Below are 26,951 nucleotides of genomic sequence, written 5' to 3' on the forward strand. Positions count from 1 at the left end.
TTGTGGGTGTGATGTGACTCTTTTTGAAATTCACGGAGAACCCGTGATCCTGAAGTGTTTGAATAGTGATTGCCAGGTCCGACTGCCCTGATTGGAAAGATTTGGACTGTATCAGTATGTCGTCCAGGTAGCACTGTACCCGTACGGGTATCATCCTTAGATGAGCCGCCAGCACGGCCAAGATTTTTGTGAAGACCCTCGGGGCCGAGGATAGGCCGAAGGGAAGAGCCCGGTACTGGTAGTGTTTGTGTGCGTAACAGAACCGCAGGAACCTGCGGTGTTCCTGGATGATCGGAATGTGTAAGTAAGCCTCTGTCAGGTCGATGGAGGAAAGGAAATCCCCCTTCCTGATACTTGCCAAGATGGACTTTAGGGTCTGCATCTTGAACCTCCTGTAAATGAGGAAGAAATTTAGACCCTTTAGGTCCAGTATCGCCCTCCAACCGCCTGAGGCTTTGGGAACTACAAACAGGATGGAGTAGAACCCTTCCCCGATCTGTTCCTGAGGAACCCTTTCTATGGCTCTGAGCTCTAATAAATGAGCGATGGCTGTTGTGATTAGTTGTGTTTTTGATGTATTGTTTGAAACCGGGCACTGTATAAAACGATCTGGGGGAGAAGATCGAAACTCTAGGGAGAGACCCTGTCTTATGGTCTCTCTGACCCAGGCGTCTGTGGTTGTGTTTTCCCAAACGTCGTAAAACAGTGCCAGTCGACCCCCAATGGGGTAGTCCTCCTTGGCGTCACTTGGACCGCCTGTAAGGACGACTGCCTGATCCCCTGAAGGGACGCTTGGTCTGGAACTGACCCCTGGCTGCACTACTCTGGCGGTCCTGTTGCCGATCCTGTCTGAAAGAATAGGATCGCGAGCCTCTGGGCCAATCCCAGGACTGCCCTGCCCGAAAGGGCTGTCTCCAATCCCAGGAACCGCTGGGACGGAATGATGGCCTACGGAAGTCCTGTTGGGGCCGTCTATCTGGTTTTTTAGAGGGATGGGCCAGCGCCTTGCGCTTGTCCTTGCCCTCAATGATATGAGGCTCTAGGACCGGACCAAAAAGGTGGGTGCCACTGTACCTAGATGTTGCTAAGCGCCACTTTGCCTTTAAATCCGTGCGCCATTGCTTCAACCAGAGCAGCCTACGTGATGCCACTGAGGCTGCAATGGATCTGGCTGAACATCTAGCCGAGTGTAAGGATGCATCCGCAATGTATTCGGATGCTGCCACTATTTTCCCTATTGTTTGGTGCGCTCTGACCTGATCCGGCGGAATGAGCGTCTGGAGTTCCTGCAACCACATAATTGCCGAGCGTGCAAAGAAGGAGGATGAGGTTGCCGCCCTTATGGCCCAAGCCGAAGATTGGTGAGCTCTACGAAAAGAGAACTCGAACTTTTTGTCCTCTGCCTTCAAGAATTCAGCCATGTCCCCCGGGACGGCGGTATTGGAGAACAGAGAGGTCAGCGGAGCGTCTACAGATGGGACTTCTAGAAGAGAAGCGAAAGAAGAAGAGACATTGTAAAGTTTCTTGTCTAAACTGCTCTGTGAAGGAGTGGTAGCAAGGGATGCCCACTGCTTTTCCACCGTAGACCTGAAGACTAGTGGGCATGGAATCTGCGGTTCCTCCTTGACCTTTTCCGCAAACAGAGGGTTGGCTTCCCGGTTGGATGAGGAAGAAGGAGTCTCCTCCTGGGCTGAGGTAAGTTTTACCGTGTCAATAGCCCTTACGAGGAGTGACCGAAAAATGGCCGGATCGAAAAGCCCGGAAGAGGTCACCTGTTCAGGAGCTGGATCCTCCTCCTCAGACAAGGGAGTGTCTGCAACTCCCAGTTCCACTGATCCCTCCTCCCCTAATTGTGAGGATGTCTCCGAAACAGCAGAGCTAGGTCTAGTATCACGCTCCACCAGAGGTGGGGGAATAGATGCGGGAGGAGTAGGATGGGACTGCACCTGGCTACTCTCAGTTGATGACATAAACTGCCTGAATGCTTGGTGCATGAAGGCCTGGAATTGAGCCTGGGACCACATTTCCCCTTGGTCCCTGGAACTGACCCCAACCTCCGTTGAGGCACACCTGGTCTCAGGTGGTTGGTGTGCTGATGAAGGAGAGGAGCGAGGAGGACCTACCTGCTCGGTTTCCCCCCGAGGAGACCAAGGTCTTGGGGCATCCTGAGATGATTCAAATTGAGGTTCTGTCAAAGGAGTATCCAGTGGGGCGGGGGAAACCGTTTCAGTCCCACTGGATCTGAGCCTTTGTGCCTTGGAGAATTCTCTCTCCAATGCTAAGTGTCTCCTTGTGGCCTCTCGCCCGGCTGATTTGGAAGTATCTTTGGAAGACAGATGTTTGGTTTTAGCTTTTTTCTTCCCCCCCATGTCCAATTCTTCAGATCTGCGCTTTGCTTGAGCGGGGGGGACACTAGATTGAGAAGCCTGGGGCGAGGAGCTGTCTGCCATTGCTGTCTAGGTATTCCTGGACAGTAGTACCTAGAAATGGGGGGAGGAACCCAACACGCAGATCACAGTCAGAGATGGAAAACCGATCCTCGCTCTGAACAGAAGGCAATGGCAAGAACAGCCAGACAGTGTTCTAATGCTGTCTGTACAGGCCTTGTGACAAAAGATCACGGGCTAAACTGAGAAACAGGTGGACAATAAAGGAATCTCTTCGCTCTTCTCTTCTAGGCCTTAGGACCAGTTAATAACACCTTGGTCTGCTCAAATGCAGCCAAGGCCCACACCTGAAGTAGCCCCCTCAAGTTTGACCACAACTCCTGTGGATACAAAAATATCTTCCCCCCTGAACAGGTCTGCTCACAGACCAAGTGACACAGGCAACAACTATGCGTCTGCAATAATGCAGGAATAACTGCCAATGATTATGCAAAAATTTCAATTAGGCTTCCAAAATGGCGTCCGCCACGTGGGACCTCTAGAAGCAGCCGCGCTAGACCATGAGGTCAAAATGGCGGCCGCCAGGCCTTAAGGCCTGGAGAAGCAAAACCCTGTCATATTTTAAACAGGAGAATCAATTACACAGCAGGGGAATACAAGGCTGATTTGGGATTCCTCCCCCAGTCCCCAAGCACTTGCGATTAGTAGCGCAGCCCCTGCTGCGATCCAGATAAAGCTGCAGTCAGGAATTCTCCCTCAAGGCCTCGAGGCAAGTAAATCACTCAGGAGGTCTCCGAGTTGAAAAGCCGACCTCCGCTACCCAGCTGAATTGGCGGAATCGCAAAGAGGCTACAGATCGTCGGAAAGGGAGCTCCCTAACGAACGAAGCCGGCAGCCTCCTTTTCAAAGCCCAAAGGGCTGCAGGGGAGGGAGGACAGAGTCCCTATCCCCCCCAACGCAATCCTCTTAATTTGGAAGTGAAGCCGAATTAATCTAATTGTTAATCAATTTGAATTTAAAGTATCCAATTTTAATTTGAATAGCCTAAAAGAAAAAAGGAAAGAATCAAACTTAGCTAGGAGCCTTCTGAAAAGCGTCTTGCTGAGCACGAGACTAAGACAAAAACTGGGAAGTCACACCCAGAAGGAGGCGTGGCAGAGTTTTTTTGTCTTAGTCTGAGTAATTCATAAATTACCCAATCAGTGGAGTCTACATCCATCCTGATGGAGAATATCTAAAGTTCTTTTTAATTTTTCTTGTATTTTTCATCAATGTTAGCCTAACACACTCTCTCTTCAATTGTGGATGAATTGTATCTATCATTCTTTGGCAATGGGTCCCTCTATCTTTATTTAATTATTTTTTTTTATTTTTGAACTACTAAGGTAGTTATTCAACTACTGCTTTCTTCCATTCTTCCCCTTACATGAAATTGTTTGCAACCATCCTTTAGTGCCTCCTTTAAATACAAAGTTCCTTCCATCTGGAACTCCTCTGCTTATTAACTTCTCCTGCCATGTGTACTATGTGAAGACAGAGCCAGGGGGAAGATGTGAAAAGGGGGATCAACCTAGAATCAGCAGATAGCCACAAACAAGCTAAGTACAACTCCCCTTGACTATGATTATCTAACTCTAATCAACTGCTGACCCATTAGTTCAGAAGATTCCTGTGCATGGGCTTTTAGCAATAAATCAATTAAATTGAACCTTCATGTGTGGACATGGTCTTTTGTTCCTGACACTATGAATCATTGCTTAAAATCCATTTTAAGACAGTATTCAATGATAATTAGCTTTACTTTACCTTAAAATCAAGAAATCCAGCATTACATGGTCACTTTCCCACAACTACCAACTAGTTTCACTTCTTCAACTAAGTCTTTCCTGTCCAATCATATCAAATGTAGCCCATCCTCTTATGGGTTGTTCCACCATCAGCTTTTGCAGACCCTAAGAATACTGCCAACAATAATCCAGAACAGGTAATAGTTAGATGTCTAACTTCAAGACCCATTTGCACATTGCAAACAATAATGCTTTGAATTCTGGAGAAAATATGGGCCATGTGTATTCTAATTCTAATAAGATACAAGGCTTTATTTAAGGATCTGAGAACCGCTGGAATTTTATAAACCTATTGCTGCTTATCAGATTAACTTTAATCTTTTCATAAAAAGATCTGCCAAGTTTTATTTCAGTTTTAATGAAAATGTAGGAACTAGCAATGATATGAACTCTCCCTGGTATGAACCCAAGAGACAAAAGGAGAGAAAAGACACAGTACAGAACAATGCTTCTCAACCTTGGAAAGCTGGCTGTGGAATTCTGGAAATTGAAACCAACACATCTGAATGTTGCCAAGGTTGAGAAATACTGGACTAGAAGTAGTCCAGAAAAGACCTCCTTTTTAAGGACAGCATACAAATTTTAAGAAGGCAAGAGGATTTTCTCCTACTGTGGCTTTTATAAGTACGAGTTATTTATAAACGAAGAGCACAGCCTATCATGTTTAAACAATGCTGGTGCACATACATAAGTTGTACAATCAATTCGAAGAGTATTACAATCCATTCAAACAAACTGACTAAACATCAGGCTTAATGGACAGAGAGTCTGGACACAGGCTAAGAAAAGACCCAATTGATTTCTACATGTACTAAAACTGATTACTGCCAAAATAAAGAAATAGAAGCTACATCTGTTGATTAAGCTCTGACACAGTTTGGCCAAATTAAAAGCACACCCATCATTCTCTACTCTCAGTCAGGTCATTGATAGCTGAGACAGGATGGATTGGTGGTTTTTATTTCATAAATTTAAACATACTGCAGATTTCTTAGCCCAACCTTCTCTTTTGGTATGGCTGTTAAAAAGACCAAGACTCACAACATAAAACAAAACAAATGACACAGAATTTTAATCCAGAGGTTTAACTGATTCCCCTCCCCCCCAAATTTCTGCCTTTAGACTCCAAAAATCTTTAGACTCCAAAGAGCCTGACAGATACCTAGGCAGTGCATAGGTAAGTATACAGAGGATTTCATCTTTATTGCTTATCATCTTTCAATTGCTAATTTTGAGATTCTCCTTAAAAACGAGGAGTGAGAGTCTCAGCCAATAGTAAATACAATATTTTGGACTCAAAAATGGATTAAAGACTAATAAAAACAAAACACAGAGTGGTATTTGTAAACCCACATGGTAGAAGGAAAACCATGTTAGTCTATGGTAGAATTGTTTCAAACTAATTACTTTTATTAAAAGGCTTAAGCTTTAATTTTGTAGATCGGAAGAGATATAAAACAGCTGCAAAAAGCCATGAATATTGCAATGTTTCCCCCTTTTTCACTCTGGATAGTCTTGTAGTCAAACTATCACTCAAACAACAAAAATAAAAATAAACCATGAAACAGTAATCCAAGAGAATGTGGAAAATCTAAATTACTAATTGGAAGTTTATTAGCACTTCCTTCCAATCTTGTAAAAAAAGAATTGCATCATTGAACACTGATGTACAAGCATTCTGGTATACAAGCATATATTTGCATGCAATATTTTTGTCTCTACATTTGGTTTAATTTCTACCTATTTTAGAAGTTTCAAGTTAACCTGCCTGTGAAAATAGTCCCAAATAGTGAAACTGTAATATTTTAGCATATGTCTCTTTTTCTTTATTTAGATTTATATGGCCAGGGCTGTTGTCAAAGTGATTCTGCAGGGCAAACAAAGTTTTAAAATAAAAATAATATAAATCATTAAGACATGCATTATACAATCAAGAAAGAAAAAGGGCAACTTAATAGGTATTCCTTCAAAGCGTAAATGCTGAGTTGACTTTCTAGTCCTTTCCCTTTCTACAATACAAAATGCAAATATACAATTTTACCCATGAAACACACATCTTAACATACTTACCCACTAGAGTGTCTTCATTGATTAACAAGTAAGTGTCAAAGAAATAATTTATGAAGTATGGCAATCGATTGCTCAGACCTGAAAAAAATTGAGAAATATAAAAATTATATTCATAATACTGAAGCTATGTGTCTGTGTATGTATATGTATGTATATGTATGTATGTATATATATGTGTGTGTATATATGTGTGTGTATATATACATAACATATATAACCCTGACACTTTTTTAACTAGAATCCTAAGCAAAATAGTTGTTTCAATGCTTCAGCAAAAGAGCTAGAAGAGATTAAGACTCTCTACTCTTTCTTTTGTTTACTCAGACAACATGAATGAGTTCTGTGCCTATAGGAAAAGTGGACAATCTGGGATCTCTGTGGCTTGAAGTCCAAAAAGATAAGAAGCCAACTACAGTAAAGAAGATGCTCTATGGGGCATTTGTGCCTAAGATGAATAATTATTTTCCATAGAGTAAGGGAAAAAAGTAATCTGTGTGATACAATAGACCCATACCTTTCTTTAAAATTATACAGATTCACTACATTTTCCAAGAATTCAAAATGTATATTTTGGAATATATTTTACAGTAGCACATTCATACTCTGTGATAGTGGCATTAAATGAAGCTAATTCACAAGCTCTTTTTAAGGCAATGATTACTATAAACACAGATATCATATAACTCATTGCCGCTGTATAATATACAGATCTTTCCCTGAAGCATTTTTTTTAAAAACTTATTTTCCTCTTGTTGCATGGGAGGGGAACAGAAAATGTGTCATTCTTACTTTAACTCATGATGAAAGTTGTCTGTGAGCCTTTTGCCTAGACAGTCTTGATTCCACCTCGATCTCTCTTCCTTTTCCTTCTAGTAACAAACCTAGCTACCTAACTAATGAGAATAAATAAACACATGTATGATTGATTCTTGAACCACCAGCCCCTTTGCATTACAGATTATTTATTCAGAGAGAGTTTATAGCAAGAAGTTACAGCAAGAGAGTTTACAGCAAGAAGAAATACAATCTTGATTCTCTAATATTATTATCTACTATCATACCACCTCCATTTCCAAGGAGTTTCTTTATCACCATTATGTTACAGTCGTAGAAAGCACTTCTCCTTAATTACGTGTTTCAAACATAAGAAAATGTGATCATTTTCAAAAAGGCACACAAATCAGTATATGGCTGATCAGAAAAGAAAAGTCAAAGCCAAGACATAGCAAAGTAAAAAGAATGAATTACTTTGATTACGAACTAAAAAAAAAGGTGCTTATAATAGTGATGGTAGCTAAAGTAATTTCCTGTACAGGTTTGAATGTACATATGACAGATGGGTTTACTTTGGTTTCCAGCCAGTGTTACAGAAGCCAGCACTGTGTCTTATTAAGAGATCCTCTTTAGCTGCCAGACTTTATTGAACAAGAAAAATAGGATATTTAATTGGCCTGTCAGAAATATTTTACATCTTAATTCTACAGGATCCGGCCACTTACTTACCTATAAAGCAGATGCCAGTTCTTAATACAAACTACCAATAGGGTAACTGAACATTTACTGGCCAGCAGCATAACAAAATGGTTCTTTGACAAGCTATTGTGAAATATATATGTGTTATAAACCTCTATAATCAGCTAGCAGTTCAGAAAGATATTTCAGGCAACGTTGGTGTGATTTTCTAGGTAATCCATTAATGCCATTCCATGAATGAATCTATCATACCTGAAGTGCTGAGAATAGCAGCCTTCACTACTCATGAAATCTTTAGCCTTTCTATTTGTGGTAAAGAGGTTATTCCTATCAATATCTATTTTGAAGCAAGCTCCCTTGAACAATTAGAATTCTGAATAAATATTCACTAGATCAGAAACATCAATAAATGAGTTACAAGTACAAACACATTGAAGGTCTCCATGGACACGGTTATATACATGGGGCCCCTCAATTTACAACCCACATTCAGTGACTGTTGGAACTTATCATGGTGCTGAATGTGTGGTACTTTATTAAATTTGTATGCTGCCCATCTTGCTATTAAGAGTGATGGGTTCCAACCATCACATCACCCCTGCAGTTACATGATCACAATCTAGGTACTTGACAATCTGATCTGATCATTGCAGTGTCCTGCAGCCATGTGGTCAAAATTTGTGATTGTCCCTGCCAGCTTCCCATAAGAAAAAATTATGGGGAAGCCATCAGCAGGTCAGAAATCACTGTCATTTAAGGTCCTCACTTAATGATCAAAAGTTATTCACTTAACAATGGTAACTAGGGACTGGTAGAACTGCCATTGCTAGGTCACATGCCATCCACTCATTTAGTATCAGAAATCCCAGTTCCAAATACCATCATTAAGCAAAGACTATCTACTGTATGGTACATAAAATATTGGAATAGGAACAGAGATATCCAGGTATAGTTGTTCCCATCTGCCAGGAAAATTATTGGGGTGATTTTGAGACAGTTGTCATCCACTATTTACAAAAATGTTTTGAAGACCATATTTTGCCTTTAAAAGAACGATAACAGATGGAAAGAGTGTTCAGCTCACATTTAATTCCAATTCAACAAAATGGTCTATAACGTATATATCAGTGCCTGGTATAAATGTCATAGGAAGCAACTACTGTAACAGTTCTATTTTTTCTAATTATGTACCAAGCAGCAAATACAGAATATGAGAATACTTTAATTTGTCTCTATAGCATCTACTCTACTTTACAATCTCTGAAAAATTTAAAAGTTGCATTCTCTTCCCAAAGGCATAATATTTTATATAAATCAAGGATTGTCAAAAGGATTATCTTAGGCCTGAATAATTAAGAATTAAATATATTTTTCCTACCAACATTTTTAGAAGGTATATTACTAATATGTAAATATTTTTGTTTTTATATCTTGCCTTTAGAAAAGAAAAAAGTGGCAAACTTAAAAAAAACATTGACATGTCATTCAATAAATAAAGCTCATTGAAAAATGTTTTTGAAATGTATACATTGTGGAAAAAGTTATGTCAATATACAACAGAGGAAGGAAAACAGATGGAAGCTTCTCTCAAGGGTAATATAGATTTAGCAGCATTACATTCTTTCCACAATATGTGCATTCCTTTGTTTCTCATAAGTTAATATGTTTCAAGATTTAGAACCATATTTATTATCATTTATAAGCACAATTAAGTTTTAATGCATTTTTCAGAAGTGTTGGAAATTTCAAAAAAGGATTAAGATTATTTAAATCTAAGAGCGAAGAGCTTTGAGTCAGAAACTGCTCTTCCATGTAACCTTCCTGGCAGCACATTCAGCATCTGATGGTGAGGCTTTGCAGCTGTTTCTTCCTTCTTCTTCCTTCCTTCATGATCTTGTACCCAGAATTGAAGCAATATTTATGTTTAACTGCCTTCTGATATAGCAGAAATATCCACTGAGTAAAGGCTTCATAACCCTGAATAATTTTTTCTAATGTTTCTACCCACTAGAAATATATCTGGCTGAGAGTTCCACAGATATAGAAGACAGTGGAAAATATTTCTCCCAGATTTTATTGAAATATATAGAAGTTGAAAACAAAACACTCTACTAACCAACAGCCAACCATCCACAGACATTATTTGATAAGAAAGGAAGTACATTAATAGTTGGACATGCCTTGGGAATTAGAGGAATAGAAAATAAAAAATAAATCTTTCTACGTTGAAGTTCCATTTTCTTGGTCACAAAAAACATATTCTTTTAAACTTAAAACCCTGAAGTTCCACTGAATATAAACATGATTTTTAAACACCTTGTTTCTCATTATTCCTGGTTGTAGAATAACTATAGAAAATTTCTTTAAAAATGTTTATAAACATAAACAGTGGCGCAACAGAGCCTCAAAAAATGAAAGTTCCTAGCTCATGAAATGTCACAGAAACTCCAAAGTATCCCCATGGTATATTTGTTTAGAAGAAGGGAGTTTGTGCCAAAGTTCCTTTTAGTTTTTTTAAAATAGTTGTATTTTGAGAATAAAACTGTACACTTGATCATTGAAGGCAAGGTAAATGTGCACTTTTAAGAACAAATCATCTTCATTTCTATATTCAGCTTTCGGTACTCAAGATTTTTAAAGTAGCTCCGTTTCCTAGAAAGAGCTTGGCTGCTCATGACAAATTGATCTATTGTAGTAATAGTCACCAACAGCTGAGATATCAATTATTGATGTGTCTGTAACACTAAGAAAGTGTTGTCAAATGATCATTATAGCTTTACTGTAGTATGGTATTCATCAAATAAAACTATAAACTAGCCCAGGTGTCCTCAAACTTGGCCCTTTTATGACTTGTGGATTTCAACTCCCAGAATTCCTCAGCCAGGCATGTTGGCTGAGGAATTCTGGGAGCTGAAGTCCACAAGTCATAAAAGGGCCAAGTTTGAAGACACCTGAACTAGTCTTTAAGATGGCAGCCTTACATGTTTTGCTTGTTGACACAAGGCACAGCAAAAATAGTAGAATTTATTTTCCAAGTAAAAATATGGCTACATAGCAGATTTAATTCAGAGAAGGAGGAGGAGGAAAAAATATGCATTTCTGCTTCTAATAAAAACACAACTACTTCCATTTTTATCTGAAATATCGAGTAACTAAGTGACCTAAATTTGAACTGAATTATGCAGTTACTTGAATAAGACACTAGAGGGAAACAATACAATGTTATTCAGTGGAACGGCTGAGCTCTAGGTAGTTTTAGAAGAGCACTTATTTAGGAAGACTTGCAGTTGAGGTTCACTTCCTCCTTGTAGCCTCACCACTTCAGCTGTCTTTTGTACAACACTTTCCAGAAAATCTCCTTACAAACATACTAACAAAAGTTGTTACAAAGGCTCAAATATGGCACCACAAATGGTGCAATTGTATAACTGTTGAACTTAATTGTGGTCTTGATTCACTCAACTGACTTACATAACTGATACAGCATTGGTAACTTTCCAAAGAAGGCAATTTCTAAAACTGGTACCGTTAAGATATTTCTCATGATTTCCAAATTATAATATCAATTATCATAGTTGCATTAAAACAAAACAAGACACCAAATGCATTATTAAAACTGTATTTAGAATTAGAAAAATAAGAAATAAACTTAGTCTTATCCAAATTCTCTCTCTCTCTCTCTCTCTCCTTCCCTCCCTCCCTCCCACACACACAGAATTATATTTTTTTAAGTGGAAAAAAATATTTCTGCATTTTCTCACTGAAAAAATGGTTAAATTTTATTTCATAACAGGTGGGCCAATTAAGGATATGGAATCAGGAATTAATTTGTTAGGAGCACCAGCCAAGGTGCCTTAGTCTGTTACATTATGTTGGCATGATACTTACATAAGGGCATGATATTTATATGACTTACATTATTTTTCCCAATAAACATGGCAGTTGACTATATCCATATGAATCTGTGGTTCAACTCATTGATATAGATATACTGATTCTGAGATTCAGCCAGTGTTTTCTGTTTTCATTCTGCATGCCATTTACAGTAAAGATATCTAAGACTCAAGTAAGTAAAGTAAACCTAATTCCATATGGAATAATGTCTCTTTTGGCTCAGGTTTTCCTCCAATGAGAGGTGAGGGGAGCCAATTTCCCAAGCTATATGAATATAGAATCTTGGATATTTTTTTGCCTGAAGTGGGAATTTTTTTCCAGCATGTGTTACAGGAGAAGAGTGCTTGACCTAAACCTCCTCCAGATAAATGGTCAGATGCTTCAAGAATATTAAAGCTAAGCGGCTGTCTGATTAATTGGAAAGCTGGCCATGAAGATGATCACCATAAATATTCCTCTACTCAAATATTTGATTAAGCTATATTGAAACTCCAGGAGAAAAAGTAACAAAACATTCCAAGCATCTTCCCATGGTGGCTTGGAGTTATACCACTTATTTTTACAGAAGTTCAAATTTATCACACAAACTTGATTTTCCTCCCCCAAGTTCAAAAACAAACAATATTAAAATGCAGATTAAAGTCTGGAGAACTTTGCAATAGTGGCGAATATCAGGGAAAGTTATTACACTATTGGGGATTATTTATAAGCTAAAATACAGAACATTTCTGTGACATATTCAGTTTTAAAATCTTAGCTTAAAGCATCTGTCAATTATAATTATCGGTTGCCTGGACATCTTATCTGCCTGCTGGGCACTGAATTTCTGTACTCCCTCAACCCTCAAAAACCAGACCTTTGAATAACAAGAATTTTTAACTTTGAATAACAAGGAGGTGGTAGGCAGCCAGTTTTAAATCAAATCCTGGTTCTGTAGAAGAAAGTTGATTAATATAAAATCTGTACTCAAATAATAATCTGCATAAATTGCAAAAATTTCGATATGTGCAACTCAATGCCAATTACCAAGGCAAAGTGGCTGAGCTTAGACATCACTGATCTCCAATTCTCTCAGGTACAAAAAAGTGTGAAAAGGATAAGGAAGCAGTAACTGACTTGCACAGCAGATGTAATGCCATCAAAATGTGAATCCACAGAATTTGCTATGAGAAATCCTGGAAAGCTGCTGAAAGTAATAAAAGCAATGTGGAGCTCCATGGCCCAATCAAACTCAGCTACCTTCCTATCTAAACCACGTTTTGATCTTTACCCTCTTCAGCTGGTAAGCAGCTCCTTGAATTAAAAGTTTGAACACTTTTTAAAGAAATTTGGAAAATCTTTTTAAAAACTACCCAACTGAGGTGTTAAAGCTTGGAAGATGGGTTTTTACAGACACCTGGGAGTTGACTAGTAGTAGATGTTAACACCACCATGTGAAAGTCTTGCCAGGTTGTTTTTAGGCAGCTGCTGCTGATCTTTTCAACACCTTGTTACTAACTTTAATTGTTTTCTCTCCCTATTCAGCAAATGAGTATATCAGAGGGATCAACACAAGAACAAGAGGGGGGGAAAGAATGGCATGACTTTTTAAGCATCCCAGTTGAAGAGAGACACTTTGTAGCTGAGATAGGGGTGCTATATATTACAAGGCATATATTAAAACCTACTGGGCTGATAAGGTGAAATATGTTTTAAGCACATGGTAAAAAACATAACATCTTACTTATGTATTGATTATATGAGTCATTAAAAGAAAAATTGACAAGAGTATACATTTTTCAATTTGTGTTTTCTTCCTACTGACTGCATAGACACTGACTTCCATGTTATTGTTATTGGCAACAATTCAGAAGGATGTTTGTTGCTGTCAGTCCTGAGAGAGCTAACCTAGTGCAGCCTTTTCAAGATCAACTCAATTGGCCAGCGCTATCACTTCCAAAGCTGAGAGACTGAGAGTCATGGCATAAACAGAGACAATAGCTGCTATTGTACCATGGTTCTACTGGGCCACTGTTCTCCTTATTATCAATTATATTTTCATTGAATAGACGTATCGTGACTTTCCCATTGCCGGCGATGGGGTGGGCGTGGTTTTGGCATGACGCATCTGGCCCTCGGCCCGGCAGTTTGACACCCCTGGAATAGAGAATCCAACCAGGTTCAAATTCCAAGTGTAATCTAAAATAATATAATTATATTTGGGACAGGTTGGGCCCACATTTTTGAACCAAACATATTATCAAGGGGTGCTAAATTAGAAGAAGACAAGCATGGTTTTAAAACAGGAAGAAGAAACAACAATCATCTGAAGTATGCTGATGACACTCCTCTGAAAACACAAATGATCTGGAAGCTGAAACTATGAAAGTCAAGGAGTACAATGAAAAATGGGTCTAAGATTAACTACAGGACTGAACTGATGACACAAGTACAGCAACTAGCCTTATAATTGACAATGACCATCTTGAAAGGGTGGTTAGGAAACCAACAGATAAGAAACAGGCCACCAAACTAGCACTTCATAGAACAATAATAAAGGGTTTGGAAAAGATATTCAAATGTTGAGATATCTATATACTTAGGGATCATGCATACAATGGATTTCTTTGAGATATCCTATGGAAATGAAAGCAGAAGTTGGGGGGGGGGAAACAGGATTGAAAAAATACTGATGCTTTTGAATTTTGGTGTTGAAGAATACCCAAGAAAATGAAGAACTACTAGATCATAGATCAGAGTTCTTGAATCAGAGTTTTTGCTCAAGATACAAATGACCAGACTCAAATTATCATGTTTTGGACACATTAGGCAAAATTCTAAGTTGCCTTGAAAAGCCTATAATGGTAGGAAAGGAGGAGAAATAGGTTCACCAGCAGCAAGGATTGATTCAATTACAGCAGTGAAAAAGAGCTCCAGAACTCTATGTGATTTAAAGCAAAGAATTAAACATGCTATATCAATATGCAGATTCAGAAATTGCTATTCTCAACTTTGAATTGCTTAACCCAGAGGTCCCCAACCTTTTGGGCACCAGGGATCAGTTCTGTGGAGAGAGGTTTTTCTGCGGACCAGAGGATATGTGGTTTTCTGTGCTGCCTGCATCTCATGGATGGGGCTTTGCTTGTTTGTGCGGACAGGTTGCGGGCATGCCGCAGTCCAATACTGGTTCACAGATTGGGGGTTGGGGACCCCTGGCTTAATCTATGCTGTATTATATACTACACTATTAATGTCTTTGCCTATGCATGTATCTCATTCCTATGAATACTTCTGCTCTTTATTAACTGAGCTTATAACAAAACCATCAACCCCTATTTAGTCACTTTCCACTTAGTTCAGGGGTCTTCAAACTTGGCCCTTTTATGACTTGTGGACTTCAACTCCCAGAATTCCTCAGCCAGCGTGCATGGCTGAGGAATTCTGGGAGTTGAAGTCCACAAGTCATAAAAAGGCCAAGTTTGAAGACCCCTGACTTAGTTGGATTTTGTTGCTACTTGCTGCTTTCTGAACTGTTATGTAAGCACTGGCTTTGCAATTTCTCAGCCTGGGTTGGGGTAGAAAAAAATGAAAGTGCTGGCTAGCTGTACTGTCAGCATCTCTACTGGGGTGGTAAGGCTGCTCAGCTGCTGCTTCTGGCTAGTCCAATCCCTCAATTACAAATTCTTCCTCTCCTGCACCATACAATTCTTCCTCTAACCCAGGGGTGTCAAACTCAATTTCACTGAGGGCCGCATCAGCATTGCTGTTGCCCTGGGGGGGTGGGGGGTGGTCAGAGTGGGTGCAGCCTACTGGGTGGGCGTGGATGGAGTGGGTGTGGCCTACTGGGTGGGCATGGCCAGTTCTACATCATTCGCGTCAAGGGTGTCTATGGGGGGGCCTGGGCAGGAGTGGGACAGATCTGAGGGTCTCTGGCAGAAGGGGGTGGGACCGGGCAAGTGCCAAGGCATGGTCCACTGGGGCAAGTGCCAAGATGGCCACCACAAAATTGTACATTGGCTCCCAGCTGGCCTGAGCCAGGGCTAAGGCAGCGGGGGCCGTTCCCTCACTGTTTCCAGGATGGCTTCATGGGCCACATGAAACCACTTCGTGGGCCACATCTGCCCCCCCCGGGCCTTGTGTTTGACATGTCTGCTCTAACCTCTATCCACACTCTGATGCTTTCAGCATTTTCCTTGTATAATTGGAAACTAGGTGTCATCCTGTGCTCTTCACACTTCCTTAAAGTCCCAAAGGAGAAAACAAAGGAAAGGAAGAACTCAAGCTGGTCACAAAAAAGGTTTCCTTCCTTCTACCCTATGTTCTAAATCTAAATTATCTTACACAGGAAATAATATGGAAAAAGCAGGACCATCGCTGATTTGCATGGAGTACTTTTCATTTTTCTTTCCTTACTTTATGGGCTGATCTGCATGCCATCTCAATTACAGAGTAACTCTAGGCAGCTTACGCAATAGACGTAACTGTCAGCCCTTTCAGGTAGTTCAACAAACAGACCTGGCAGGGATTCTGGGGATGTTCTTTATTTTTATTAAAACAGAATCTTGGAAGTCTCTCAAAGTTTCTCTCTGCCTCATCTTAAGGATTTACTCATTCCTTCCCCATTCCCAAGATCCCATTTCTTCAGAAGAGATAACAAGCCACACTTTTAATTGCACCCAGAGAACATTAACAGCTAATGCAGCTTGCAGAACAGAGTTGCAATGGGCAAAGTGAGAAGCACCCATAACTACTTTGGAGACATTTTTAAAGAGGATAAAGCATGAACCTTGCATCTAAAAAAAAATCTTGCAAAACAGACTCTGTCATAAAACATTTTATTGTATAATGAAAAAAGAGACATTTACCAAGATATGATAGTCATTAATCTTTCCATATGTGGACAATTTCACCAAGACTTTATCTCCATGACAAATACTTTCCATCTATGACAATCATATGAAAAGTCACTAAGCTTCAATGTAAATCACTGCTAGAGTAAATTGATGGAGTGAACAAAAGAACTCCAAATAGGAGTTTCTCCATATTTCTAAGCTGGGCCATTACACTTTCATACTGAATTAGAAGATTTTCTCAACTTTTCTAAGTTAGCCTTATGAAGACAATAATTATACTTTTTGCCTATTTTTCAACTTGATGCTTCTACACATATTTCTAGTGTTCAGAATAAGTACAGTATGTGATCTCCCCTCTGTAATCTTATGGCCATATCAGCAGCTTTGGATCATAAGGCACTCATAAAAATTCTGCATCTAACTGTGCTGAAATACATCTTTTTAGATGCAGCCAGGAAGTGTAAGACGAGGTTTTTCTTTCTGTGACTCCTCTAAAGCTTTACAGCTTTCTGCCAAAGGTCAGCCTTACCTCTTTCCTTTATTGTCCTGCCGGTAGACATTATTATTCAAGCATTCAATTGCCATCTAACTTGGAGTGCATCCATTGAGATGAATTTGAATTTGATTAGATGCTGATTGGATGTTTCATCAATAGGTTTCATGGTTTTTAAATCAAGTTTAATTGCACTGCACTTTAAATTTACATACATTTTAACAATCTCTTTATGTTTAACTGTAATTTGTTGTACATTTTAAAATTATTGTTAGCCACATTTGATGACAATGTATGGAGCTGCAATACCTGATAATCATCATCATCAAAAAAAATCCCTACATCTAAACATCTGTTCTGTCCTGCCCTTTTTCTTTAATTAACAATGTATTTTAGTGAAAAATTATGTTGAATCTTGAAAGTCTTAAAAATTATGGCATCAGGTTTTTTTCCCAATTCATTGCCCTCCTGCCCCCTTGGAACGTAAACTCCCAGAATACCTTTCATCAAAAGGCACCAAGTTGGAGTAAAAGAAATGAACTTACTTTGATAATAACCCACATTAAAATATTACCTGTAGAAGTGTACTAAAGTTTACTAAAATCTATAATTTAATAATTTTATATTATAGATTAATATGAAAATTAATTAATGACCTAAATCCATCAAATATTGGGCAGCACAAAAAACAACATCAACAAAGAAAAGTTAAAAAGAAACAAAGAATATAAATTGGTCAAAAATTGAATGAACTCTTATGCAAGAACACAGATTACTCAGGTTTCTGACCTCTTATAAGGCTTTGCTTTAAAAACACATTGAAAATTAAAATAAAATATTGGAACTCAAGTGAGAATTACTTTAAGAGTAAAACAGATCCAATGACACAGCACTATCAAACTCTGATATAAGCTATATAGTCCATCATTAATTCAACAAAGGATCTATAAAGTTTCTGATGGGTACTGAGAAGCTTTGGGTTTGATTTTTTTAAATTCACAAATCCTTTGTGAAATATTTGATTTGGGGCAAATTCATACAGTGTTTTTCTCACATATCATCTGTAATAATTACCAAGCTTCCTGTACTTGGCAAATTACTTACTCTAACAGCTGCCTTGCCATTCTCTCTTATACAATCACATCACATTTTTTGTTCCTTAAGTGGACTGTGTGAATTCACCTTTTGTAAGTGATGGAAGTTAGCCCAGAGAAAGAAATATTAAAAAGGGCAGAAAAATATATTTTTCCTCAAAAGGACTTTTTAAAACCAAACCTGGCCCCAAATCTATCTCTCTGCCCCAAGCAAGACTTTAGCCCTATACAAATGCAGATGTAAAACCATCAGAAAGTTGAAGCCAGAGCAATCAAGAAGACAAAAGAGAAGATCTGCATACCCCACCCAAACTCTAGGAGTCAGCCCCACCACCTGGGAAGCAGGATATGATAATAGAATTAAACCACAGATATCAAGGCCTAGACAAACACTCAGAAACAGCCTCAAGGTTCATGCCACAGGAACAGGAAACTATTCCAAACAAGGCTAGAGGGGGTATAAAAACCTACTGCCCATGTGCTCAGCCCTTCTCTCTCTCTGCACTTTCCTGAAGAACCATCTTTCTGCAATAAACTGTAACCTTCTTCCAAAGCAGTCACCATGTTTGCTTATTTATTCCCGGCTTGGATGAACCAGGATGAAGACTTTACTTCTAACAATTTGGCACCCCAGATGGGACTCCAAGCTAACCTCTCCAATGGACTGAGACTGGTAAGCCCCATCTTGCCGGCAGCAGACCCCCTTGTGTCTGTGGATGGGTTTCTCAGGCCTTGCCCATGTGGAACTAGGGTAGTAAAGGGAGTTTTGAGAGTTTGAGCTCAAGGGCTGCTTTGGAAAGAAGATGAAGGTGAGTACCTCTAAATTTTAAGTTTAAAGCCCAGGGGAACAAAGAAAACGTGTGTATTTCTGTTTGGGTGAGTGAGAAGATCTTTTTTTCCCAATCACAGTTGGATTTTGCTGCTTCTGGTCTTTCCTAGCCGCAGAAAGGATCTGTTTAATTGGCAGAACCTGGAAAGCATGGGGGTTGGTCAGAGCACAGAACCTTTTGTTAGGGAAAAGGGAGAGGCTGTTTGAAAATGAAATGGAATGAGTGAATGAAAGAATTGGATTTGGGCAACTAGCTGGTAAGGTCCTGTAAGCAAAGCAAAGTTAGGAAATTAAGCCTCAGGAAGGGAGCGACCACCTACCTCCGAGAGCAAGTGGAGGTGCCCACGGACATTAGAGGCGTCCGTAAACGGTGGGGTAAAGCCGGCCGGTGGAAGAGTAGCCCGTACCTTCTGAGGGAAACTGGAAGGTCTCTGCAGACCCTTTTTTGGTCTGAAAACGTGGAGGATCCCTCAGAGGAGCCCACGAACTCTGAGAGGGATCCAGAGAAGCTCCGTGAGTCCCCTTTTTTTGGACTCACAAAATCATGATAGTAGGAAGAAGTCTCACAAGGAGACTTCTGACGAATCGTGCCCTTTAGTGGTAGGGAAATCCCATTATAGAAACATGGGAAGTTCTAATTCAAGGGCGGAAGTAGGTTTCCTGGTTGAGAGCTTGCTCGTGGCCTGGGACAGGAACCAGTTACCTGTCTAGGCCGGAATGGAAAAGAGGTAGGTAAAGAAACTATATGGGGGAAAAGAAAAAAAATACAGACTTTGCTTAGGGCCTTGCTGGGAAACCAATTTGGCTAAATAAAGGTACTTAAAAGGGAAAATAAGAAATAGTGATTCTCTCTCTCTCTCTCTCTCTCTCTCTCTCTCTCTTCTCTATGCAACCACGTGGTATGTTTAAAATGTGTGCCTTCCCTAACTTGAGTTATCTGAAATTTATGGTGGGAATGACTAGGATATGTAAAACTAAGACTTCTGTTCTCTTGTCTTTGTGTATATATGTTTGTCAAAGTCTGCATGAGAGGTAAATGGGACTATTAACTGTTTCAAATCCAAAGGAAAAAGAATTTTAAATTCTGCTAGAAATTCTGCTTAAAATAAGCCACAAAAAGGAAAAACCTCACTCTGTTTGTCTAGCCAACAAACAGAGTGAAGAAAAAGAATTGTGTTTGTTTGTTTGTTTTCCTCTTTCTCTCTGTGTACTCTCAAGAATAGCTTTAAGTTACCAGGAGGGATTGTTTTAAGTTTATCTGTTGGAAAAGTTTCACTTGCATTTATTGTATGTGTTTTATCTATCCTTTTCCTGAAAAATGTGTGTCTATCTACAAGAGCCTTTTGAAGCTCAAGTCTGCTTGTGTGGGGAAATAATTTTCCTAACTTACTTTTCATATCCTAAAACTTACTGGTGAAACTACTATGAAACTTTTCTGAACCAAATAAGCATTTTCTAATCTCTAAAATAATGTGGTCTATTTTAGAATAAATGTTCTCCTACCCTTGGCAAGTTGCACATCTTAAAATATTAGGCTTTTAAAATTATTTGGAGTTTTCAGCATTTTCAAACTGCCTGCAAGCTACCCCCCCTTCCAATTCTTTTCCTGTCCTTTGTTCTCCATACCTTTTGTCTGCCTCTCCTGGGAGAGTCCATCCAGAAAGCGGGGGGAGACCTTGTTCTTGTATCTTTCAGCCCTGAAACCCTCTCCCAAGCCTTTGGAAGCAGAACACACAGACCCAGATGCTGCCTCCATCCATTTGAGCCATGGAATTGAGTTTTGAATCCAGCCATCCACTAAAAAGCCACCATGCAATCTAAATGGAACATCTTCCCAAGTCCTACCATTTACCCAGATGCCTGTGAGAGCTGCAGAAGGATTCCTGGTGCCATGTGAAGCCTCAGAAGAGAAAATTAGACTGTGGGGGGAGGGTGGAAACTCATTGTAAACTTTTCTTTCTTGCTCCATTTGTATTGTAACAAGCCAGTTGAATGTATTAATGGAGAGATGGCATTTGGGAATAGGTGGCAGAACAAGTATTGAACACCTTGGACTTCTATCTGGTGGGAGGGAAAACTTTTCCAGAATGTTTGTATTGCCTGTTTTGTAGAAATAGCTGCATATGCACACATACACCATTCACACCATTCAGAGTCTATCCCCTCCACTTACCTTTAGTAAAGTTCCCCAGGCTGATTTTTGCTCTATTGCACCAAAGCTTTGTGGGACCAACTTCCAACAGATTCCAAGGGGGAGGGAACTAGGCCCCCTCAGGTGATTTGCAATTCATATGCCCTGACTAAGGAAGCAACAGGAAAAGAAATCCCAAACTTATATGCCCTGAATATCTTGCACTGTTGGGCTCAGATGGGGATTCCTAGAGCTCAGTATGTGCAATTTAAAGAAAAATTTAATAGCCTGGCATATTGGCTAACCTCAACTGGACATTACAAACCTGGATGCACTGAATTAAGAGCTAAGGCAGGAAACAACCCTTGAAATTGGGCAGCCAGTGGTCATGTACTAAGGAGAACCATGGCTGTGAAGAATTTTGGGAGGTATGCAAACCTGACTGGAAGCTAAAGGTGATATCCAACATTTGAAAATCATTGGCACAGAATATTGGACACTATAAATTTCTTTTCCACCTAACAAAATTTTGCCCTGACTTTTAGAACTTTATGGGTGCAAGCTCCCCCTTTTGGGAGCCACTAAAGGGATCTTTTTCTGCTGCCTCCATTAATGTCTTATTATTATTATTTTGCTTAACAGTTTAAAAGCTTGTCTACTAAGTTTCCCTGACCAGATCAATTTTAATGTTGTGCCAATAAGTGTATCATAAATTCACACTTAAGGCACAAAGCGGGGATTGATGGAAGTTAGCCCAGAGAAAGAAATATTAAAAAGGGCAGAAAAATATATTTTTCCTCAAAAGGACTTTTTAAAACCAAACCTGGCCCCAAATCTATCTCTCTGCCCCAAGCAAGACTTTAGCCCTATACAAATGCAGATGTAAAACCATCAGAAAGTTGAAGCCAGAGCAATCAAGAAGACAAAAGAGAAGATCTGCATACCCCACCCAAACTCTAGGAGTCAGCCCCACCACCTGGGAAGCAGGATATGATAATAGAATTAAACCACAGATATCAAGGCCTAGACAAACACTCAGAAACAGCCTCAAGGTTCATGCCACAGGAACAGGAAACTATTCCAAACAAGGCTAGAGGGGGTATAAAAACCTACTGCCCATGTGCTCTTCTTCTCTGCTCCTTCTCTCTTCTCTCTCCTCTGCACTTTCCTGAAGAACCATCTTTCTGCAATAAACTGTAACCTTCTACCCAAAGCAGTCACCATGTTTGCTTATTTATTCCCAGCTTGGATGAACCAGGATGAAGACTTTACTTCTAACATAAGGAAAAGATTGGAGTATAAGAGATGGAGCTGACACAGTACAATTATAAACCTTTATTTGGACAAAAGGCAGAGTTAGCTGGAGATCATTCTTTTCTCCAGGGTCCCATCAGCACTTGGTTAAGGAAGAGAGGAAAGATGGAATAATATTTTAGCTTTGAACCCCAAATGATTTGTACTTACCCAAACACACTGACTGCAAGAACAAAGGAGCAAGGAAAATACTCTTGGCCAAATTAGGAGACTTCATGTTTCCTGAAAGAGAACAGAAATCTTTATCATTTCAGCCCTACTGTAGGTAATAGGTCTGTCTTCTTATGGGGGACTCATGCCATCAAATGAAATAAGATCACATCCACAAATATATAATAGCAAAAAAATGCCCCCAAAACATATATATGAATTAAAGAATACATTGAATTAAAGAAATCAATGTGTAATTCTTTCTTTAAATGACCACAAAAACAGAGGAAAAATTATTCTGTTCTCCCTATTACCTGACTTACAGAATAATAAGTGTATGCACATGATCTCAACTTTGCAATACTAGAATATTGTTGTCTTCTGATATATAATATTGCTGGCTTATCTGCTTCTTCCTGCACACCAAACATATGGCATTTATTACTTTTTCCTCTCTCCCTTACTTGTGAGTTACACGTTGTGAAAGAAAGCCTTTCTCATTTTTCACCCAAGTTTTGATTGGATATTTACCACATTCCTTTGCCAACTGGCCCTAACCCTGCCAGGTCATTGTTACAAGATCCCACTAGAATGTAGGATAAATTAATTGTTTATTGAAAAGTGTAATAATTCCAGAGTTTCATAATGAGTTACAGACAGCAATAAAACAGGCAAGGCATAGAATGAGCGCCAGCAGCAAGCAAATATTAAGATATCTGAAGTAATGCAGTTGTGAATAATGAATACTATAATTAAAGTTGCATTTGCAGAACAGATCAGATTAGCCTGCCTTTCAGCCTAGGTACTGCATTGAAGCTATGCCTCTTGTATGTACTTAGTGATCAGAGATTGATAACAGAAATTCCACCATATAAATCTTGCTGGATAGCCCAAGGCCTGGAGTATATGGCTTATGTTGGTTGTGCATCTCAACAAGGACTTACTCATCTGTTATGTTTTTGACAGAGCTATCCCCTCAAATAGAAGAACATCATGTTCTTCTGCCCTATATGCTAAGTAAATTTATACTGAAGTGCTTCATTAGATCCAATCAGTATTCCAATATAAACAGGTTTGCCACTTTTTCATCTATCTCCAGTCATGCAAAAATTTGTGCTTGGCAAGCTCTAAATGTAAATAACCTTTCAAAGCAGAATTAGGACAGAGTGCCATGATGACTGTCTTTGCAGAGGAGAACCACGTTCATGGTGGCAAAAGCATTTCATGAAGTAAGATGCATCTCACAAAAGTTTATGTCTGATTGATTCCATGATTTAGGAAGGATCGCTGTCCTGATCATCAGCTGTCCTCAAGTCACTGATCCTGAATGACTCAGGGACACAGATGCCCTTAGCAGACCAAGTTCATGCAATAACAGAAGCCATTTTCCACAGAACCGTATCATCTCTTCGTAATATTGTTTCTTTTCTATCAAATATAACTATGGTTCACTTGCTACTATCTGTTACCTTAAAACTAGATTATTGAAATGTTGCCTATGCTGCATTCCCTAAAAACGAAAAGGAACATCCAATTTAAGCAAAAGTGACACTATGTCTAATTATTGCGATATTGTTTAGCATTCATTTCCTACTATATTGTTCTAGCTGTGAATCATTGACAAAACAGTTTTATTTTTAATACACCTGTTTTTCCCTCTTCTTCTATGCTGTTATCAGGCTCTCTGGCCAATCAAGGATGCTGCCTCATCATAATCATTCGTCCCATGAGGTTCTTGAACAAAATGTATAGGCTTAATTTTCAGCATATACAGTACGCTATTTCTGTGGATTCTTGATGTTCATTGAGGTTCGAGGTCAAAAAGCTTTGAAAGTACCATATGCATTATTTTAGTGGACTGATTCTCAGAAGCTTAAGACAGTAAGAGTTTTCATAGTACGGAACAGATTTAATTTCCAAGTCAACATTTTTTTATCATGCTAACTTGGTTATCACTTTTTTTATATTTTGTTTTTAGATGTTTCTTGAATACTAATATATGGCTGCATTTCTGAGTAGGATGAATTATGATTCTAAATAAAAGAGACAGATTTTCAAATTCAGGATACTACAGGTATGTCAAAGTATAAAGAAGGGACAATAGCACTTTAAAGGGAATGAAAACTGCCTAAAGGAAAACATTCCTTTCTTTTCAGTGGAGCTTCTATCAAAAAAGGGTGAGGGGGGAATCTCAGTGGACTATTTCTAGTAGAAGATACTTTATTCTAACGTGTTCTTACACCCTGAGCACAGCTGTGATATGCTAAGAACTATATTAACATGCAAGCCAACAAAAGCATTTTACTGTGCCTCCAGGAAAATTGCAGACATGGATTATTTAAGCATACATTTATAGATACTGGAGGAGGGGAGAACAGAATGAAATATGGCTGCAAAGCGATTTGACTTGTGTCTAGGTTATTTCCTTAGAACCAGCTGAATTAACAGCAAGAAAATTTGATTTTCTTCCTATGGCGAATTGACTAATCAATAAAGTTACAGTACTATACTGCACAGGTACTATAGCTATTTCAGATCATGTTCCATTCACATTACCAGTTACTACAAGCAACATGAAGATTACCCTTGCACTGTATGATCTACTACAGCCAGTGAAAATTTCATATTCTCTAAAGACACTGCAAATATAAGGTTCCATCTACCATATGAAAATCGGATTGGTAAAAAAGCAGAAATCATGACTTATTTATTCAGAATCCTACAATGCTGTATATTGTGCTTTTTGACAATTCTTCCAGTCTTATAGTCTAGCCACATTGAGTTTTACAAGAACAAAAAACTAAAAAAAAATCTCACTAGAATCTAGAATGGCATACAATCCAGGAAATAACTAGGGAGTATTCAATGAATGAAAAGAGTTTGATCTGAATGTTAGATTAAAGACAACCATAGATAATCATATGGTCAATCAATTCATAGGAGCTTATTTACTGGCAAAATATTCATTCCCATTGCAAAAATGCCTATACCCAAAATCTAGAATTTTGCACAGCAATTCAGATGAGCTTCATATACCAAACAATGAAAATATCCTTAAAATCACAGAGCTTATGGCTGAGTTTGATGTTGTATTCCAGAAGCATCTGGGATGTTTCACCAACCAAGTTATTTACTTTGGAAAACAAGTCAGAATGAGATCATACAGTTACTGGCAACAAAAGTCAAAGAGAAGATTGCTGCATTTCTGAACTCAACAAGATATTACACTGTTATTCAGGACCGCATATCTGTCGCAAGCCAAATGGAAAAAATAACTTTAATGGTTCATTTTCTAACAGCAAATGAAGTGGAAATATCACAGCAATGGAGATCTCCAGAGCATTCTCTCAAATGTCTTTATACTGACTATATTCCAGAAGATGGTATGATAAATGTGTTTCTTAAAATGCCACAAGATAAGGAAATTGCAATAGCTAAAACAAGTGATCAAGATTACTAAAGCATTGTCCATCTGAAAAAAGAGATAAGTGTAGATAAGTGCAAACATAAATCTGGGAGGTAAGTCTTCATATATATTTTTCTTATTCTAGTAATTTGGTGGAGGCTGGCCATTGAGCTTTTAAAATATAATTCAATGTGTCTGTCTGAACTGATGCATTAATAGAAAACATAGAAGTAACCTCTGAGGCATGATAGAAAAATTGAGTGAGCACAATTAAGCTACCAGGCACCAATTCAGAAGCCAGATGATGCCTAGTTGCCATGTTAGACCATGTTTTCACTGTTGATAGAAGAAAAATGATTTAACTTCACATTTCGAAGTAGTTTAGCTCAAGAACATACAGGTCATACAGCTCAAGAAAAACAGCAGTTTGAGTGCTGTATAATATTTTAAAATTCTTCCTTCAACCTGAGGAAGATCTTCACCAACAACGCACTGGGATCAGTTTTGACATCATAAATGCATGTCAGTGATTCAGACGATAAACTGAAATATATAATTCAGTCAGATCAAAGACTCTATATAAAAGTAAGATGAACATTTTCTTCTGAACTGTGTTTGTTGCTCTGTGAGCTCCTTTAACATTCCTGTAATAGCTGCCAGTAGAGAAGACAGCCACTCCACTGAAATTAATAAAAACAGATAAATACACAAGAAAGTTGGCCTTCCTGCCATTTCCGTGATCTGTGGACCTTCAAATATCTACAAAAAGAAGACACAGAAAGCCCCCACCTGGATTATTCACACAAATTAAAATGCTAGTCTTTGCTGTGCAGACAGAAAAAGTGATATTGGCTGTTTATTTAAACTAACCAGTAAAAATAAAATGTGAGCATAGAACAAACAATAAGATCTTTCTTTTCAGCTGCCCTTGCAAAGCTAGTACATGACAGCTGGGCTATGACTACTTTTAGGATTTCAGCCGAGATGCAATAACTGAGCTTACATCAATTTCCTTTTAAAAATATTGTGAA

The 26,951-nt window shown here is 38.8% G+C and overlaps 1 protein-coding gene across 11 annotated transcripts in view; it reads right to left on the bottom strand.

Moving 5' to 3' along the window:
• The window catches only part of CDH23 (cadherin related 23), a 641,486-nt gene that overhangs the window by 589,314 nt on the left and 25,221 nt on the right, over positions 1–26,951 (bottom strand). For all 11 annotated transcript variants that reach the window (XR_005553851.1, XR_005553852.1, XR_005553854.1 and 8 more), the window contains exons 2-3: positions 22,515–22,586; positions 6,305–6,382 (exon numbers count right to left, since the gene is read on the bottom strand). Coding sequence is in view for 8 of the 11 variants with exons in the window: in XM_039320524.1 (XP_039176458.1) it covers positions 6,305–6,382; positions 22,515–22,581 (145 nt within the window). In the remaining 3 variants the exon portion in view is untranslated. The remainder of the gene's footprint in view (positions 1–6,304; positions 6,383–22,514; positions 22,587–26,951) is intronic.

This window comes from Crotalus tigris, unplaced genomic scaffold, assembly GCF_016545835.1.
Source record: "Crotalus tigris isolate CLP2741 ecotype Arizona unplaced genomic scaffold, ASM1654583v1 scf7180000023654.2194447, whole genome shotgun sequence".
NCBI classification, from domain to species: domain Eukaryota; kingdom Metazoa; phylum Chordata; class Lepidosauria; order Squamata; family Viperidae; genus Crotalus; species Crotalus tigris.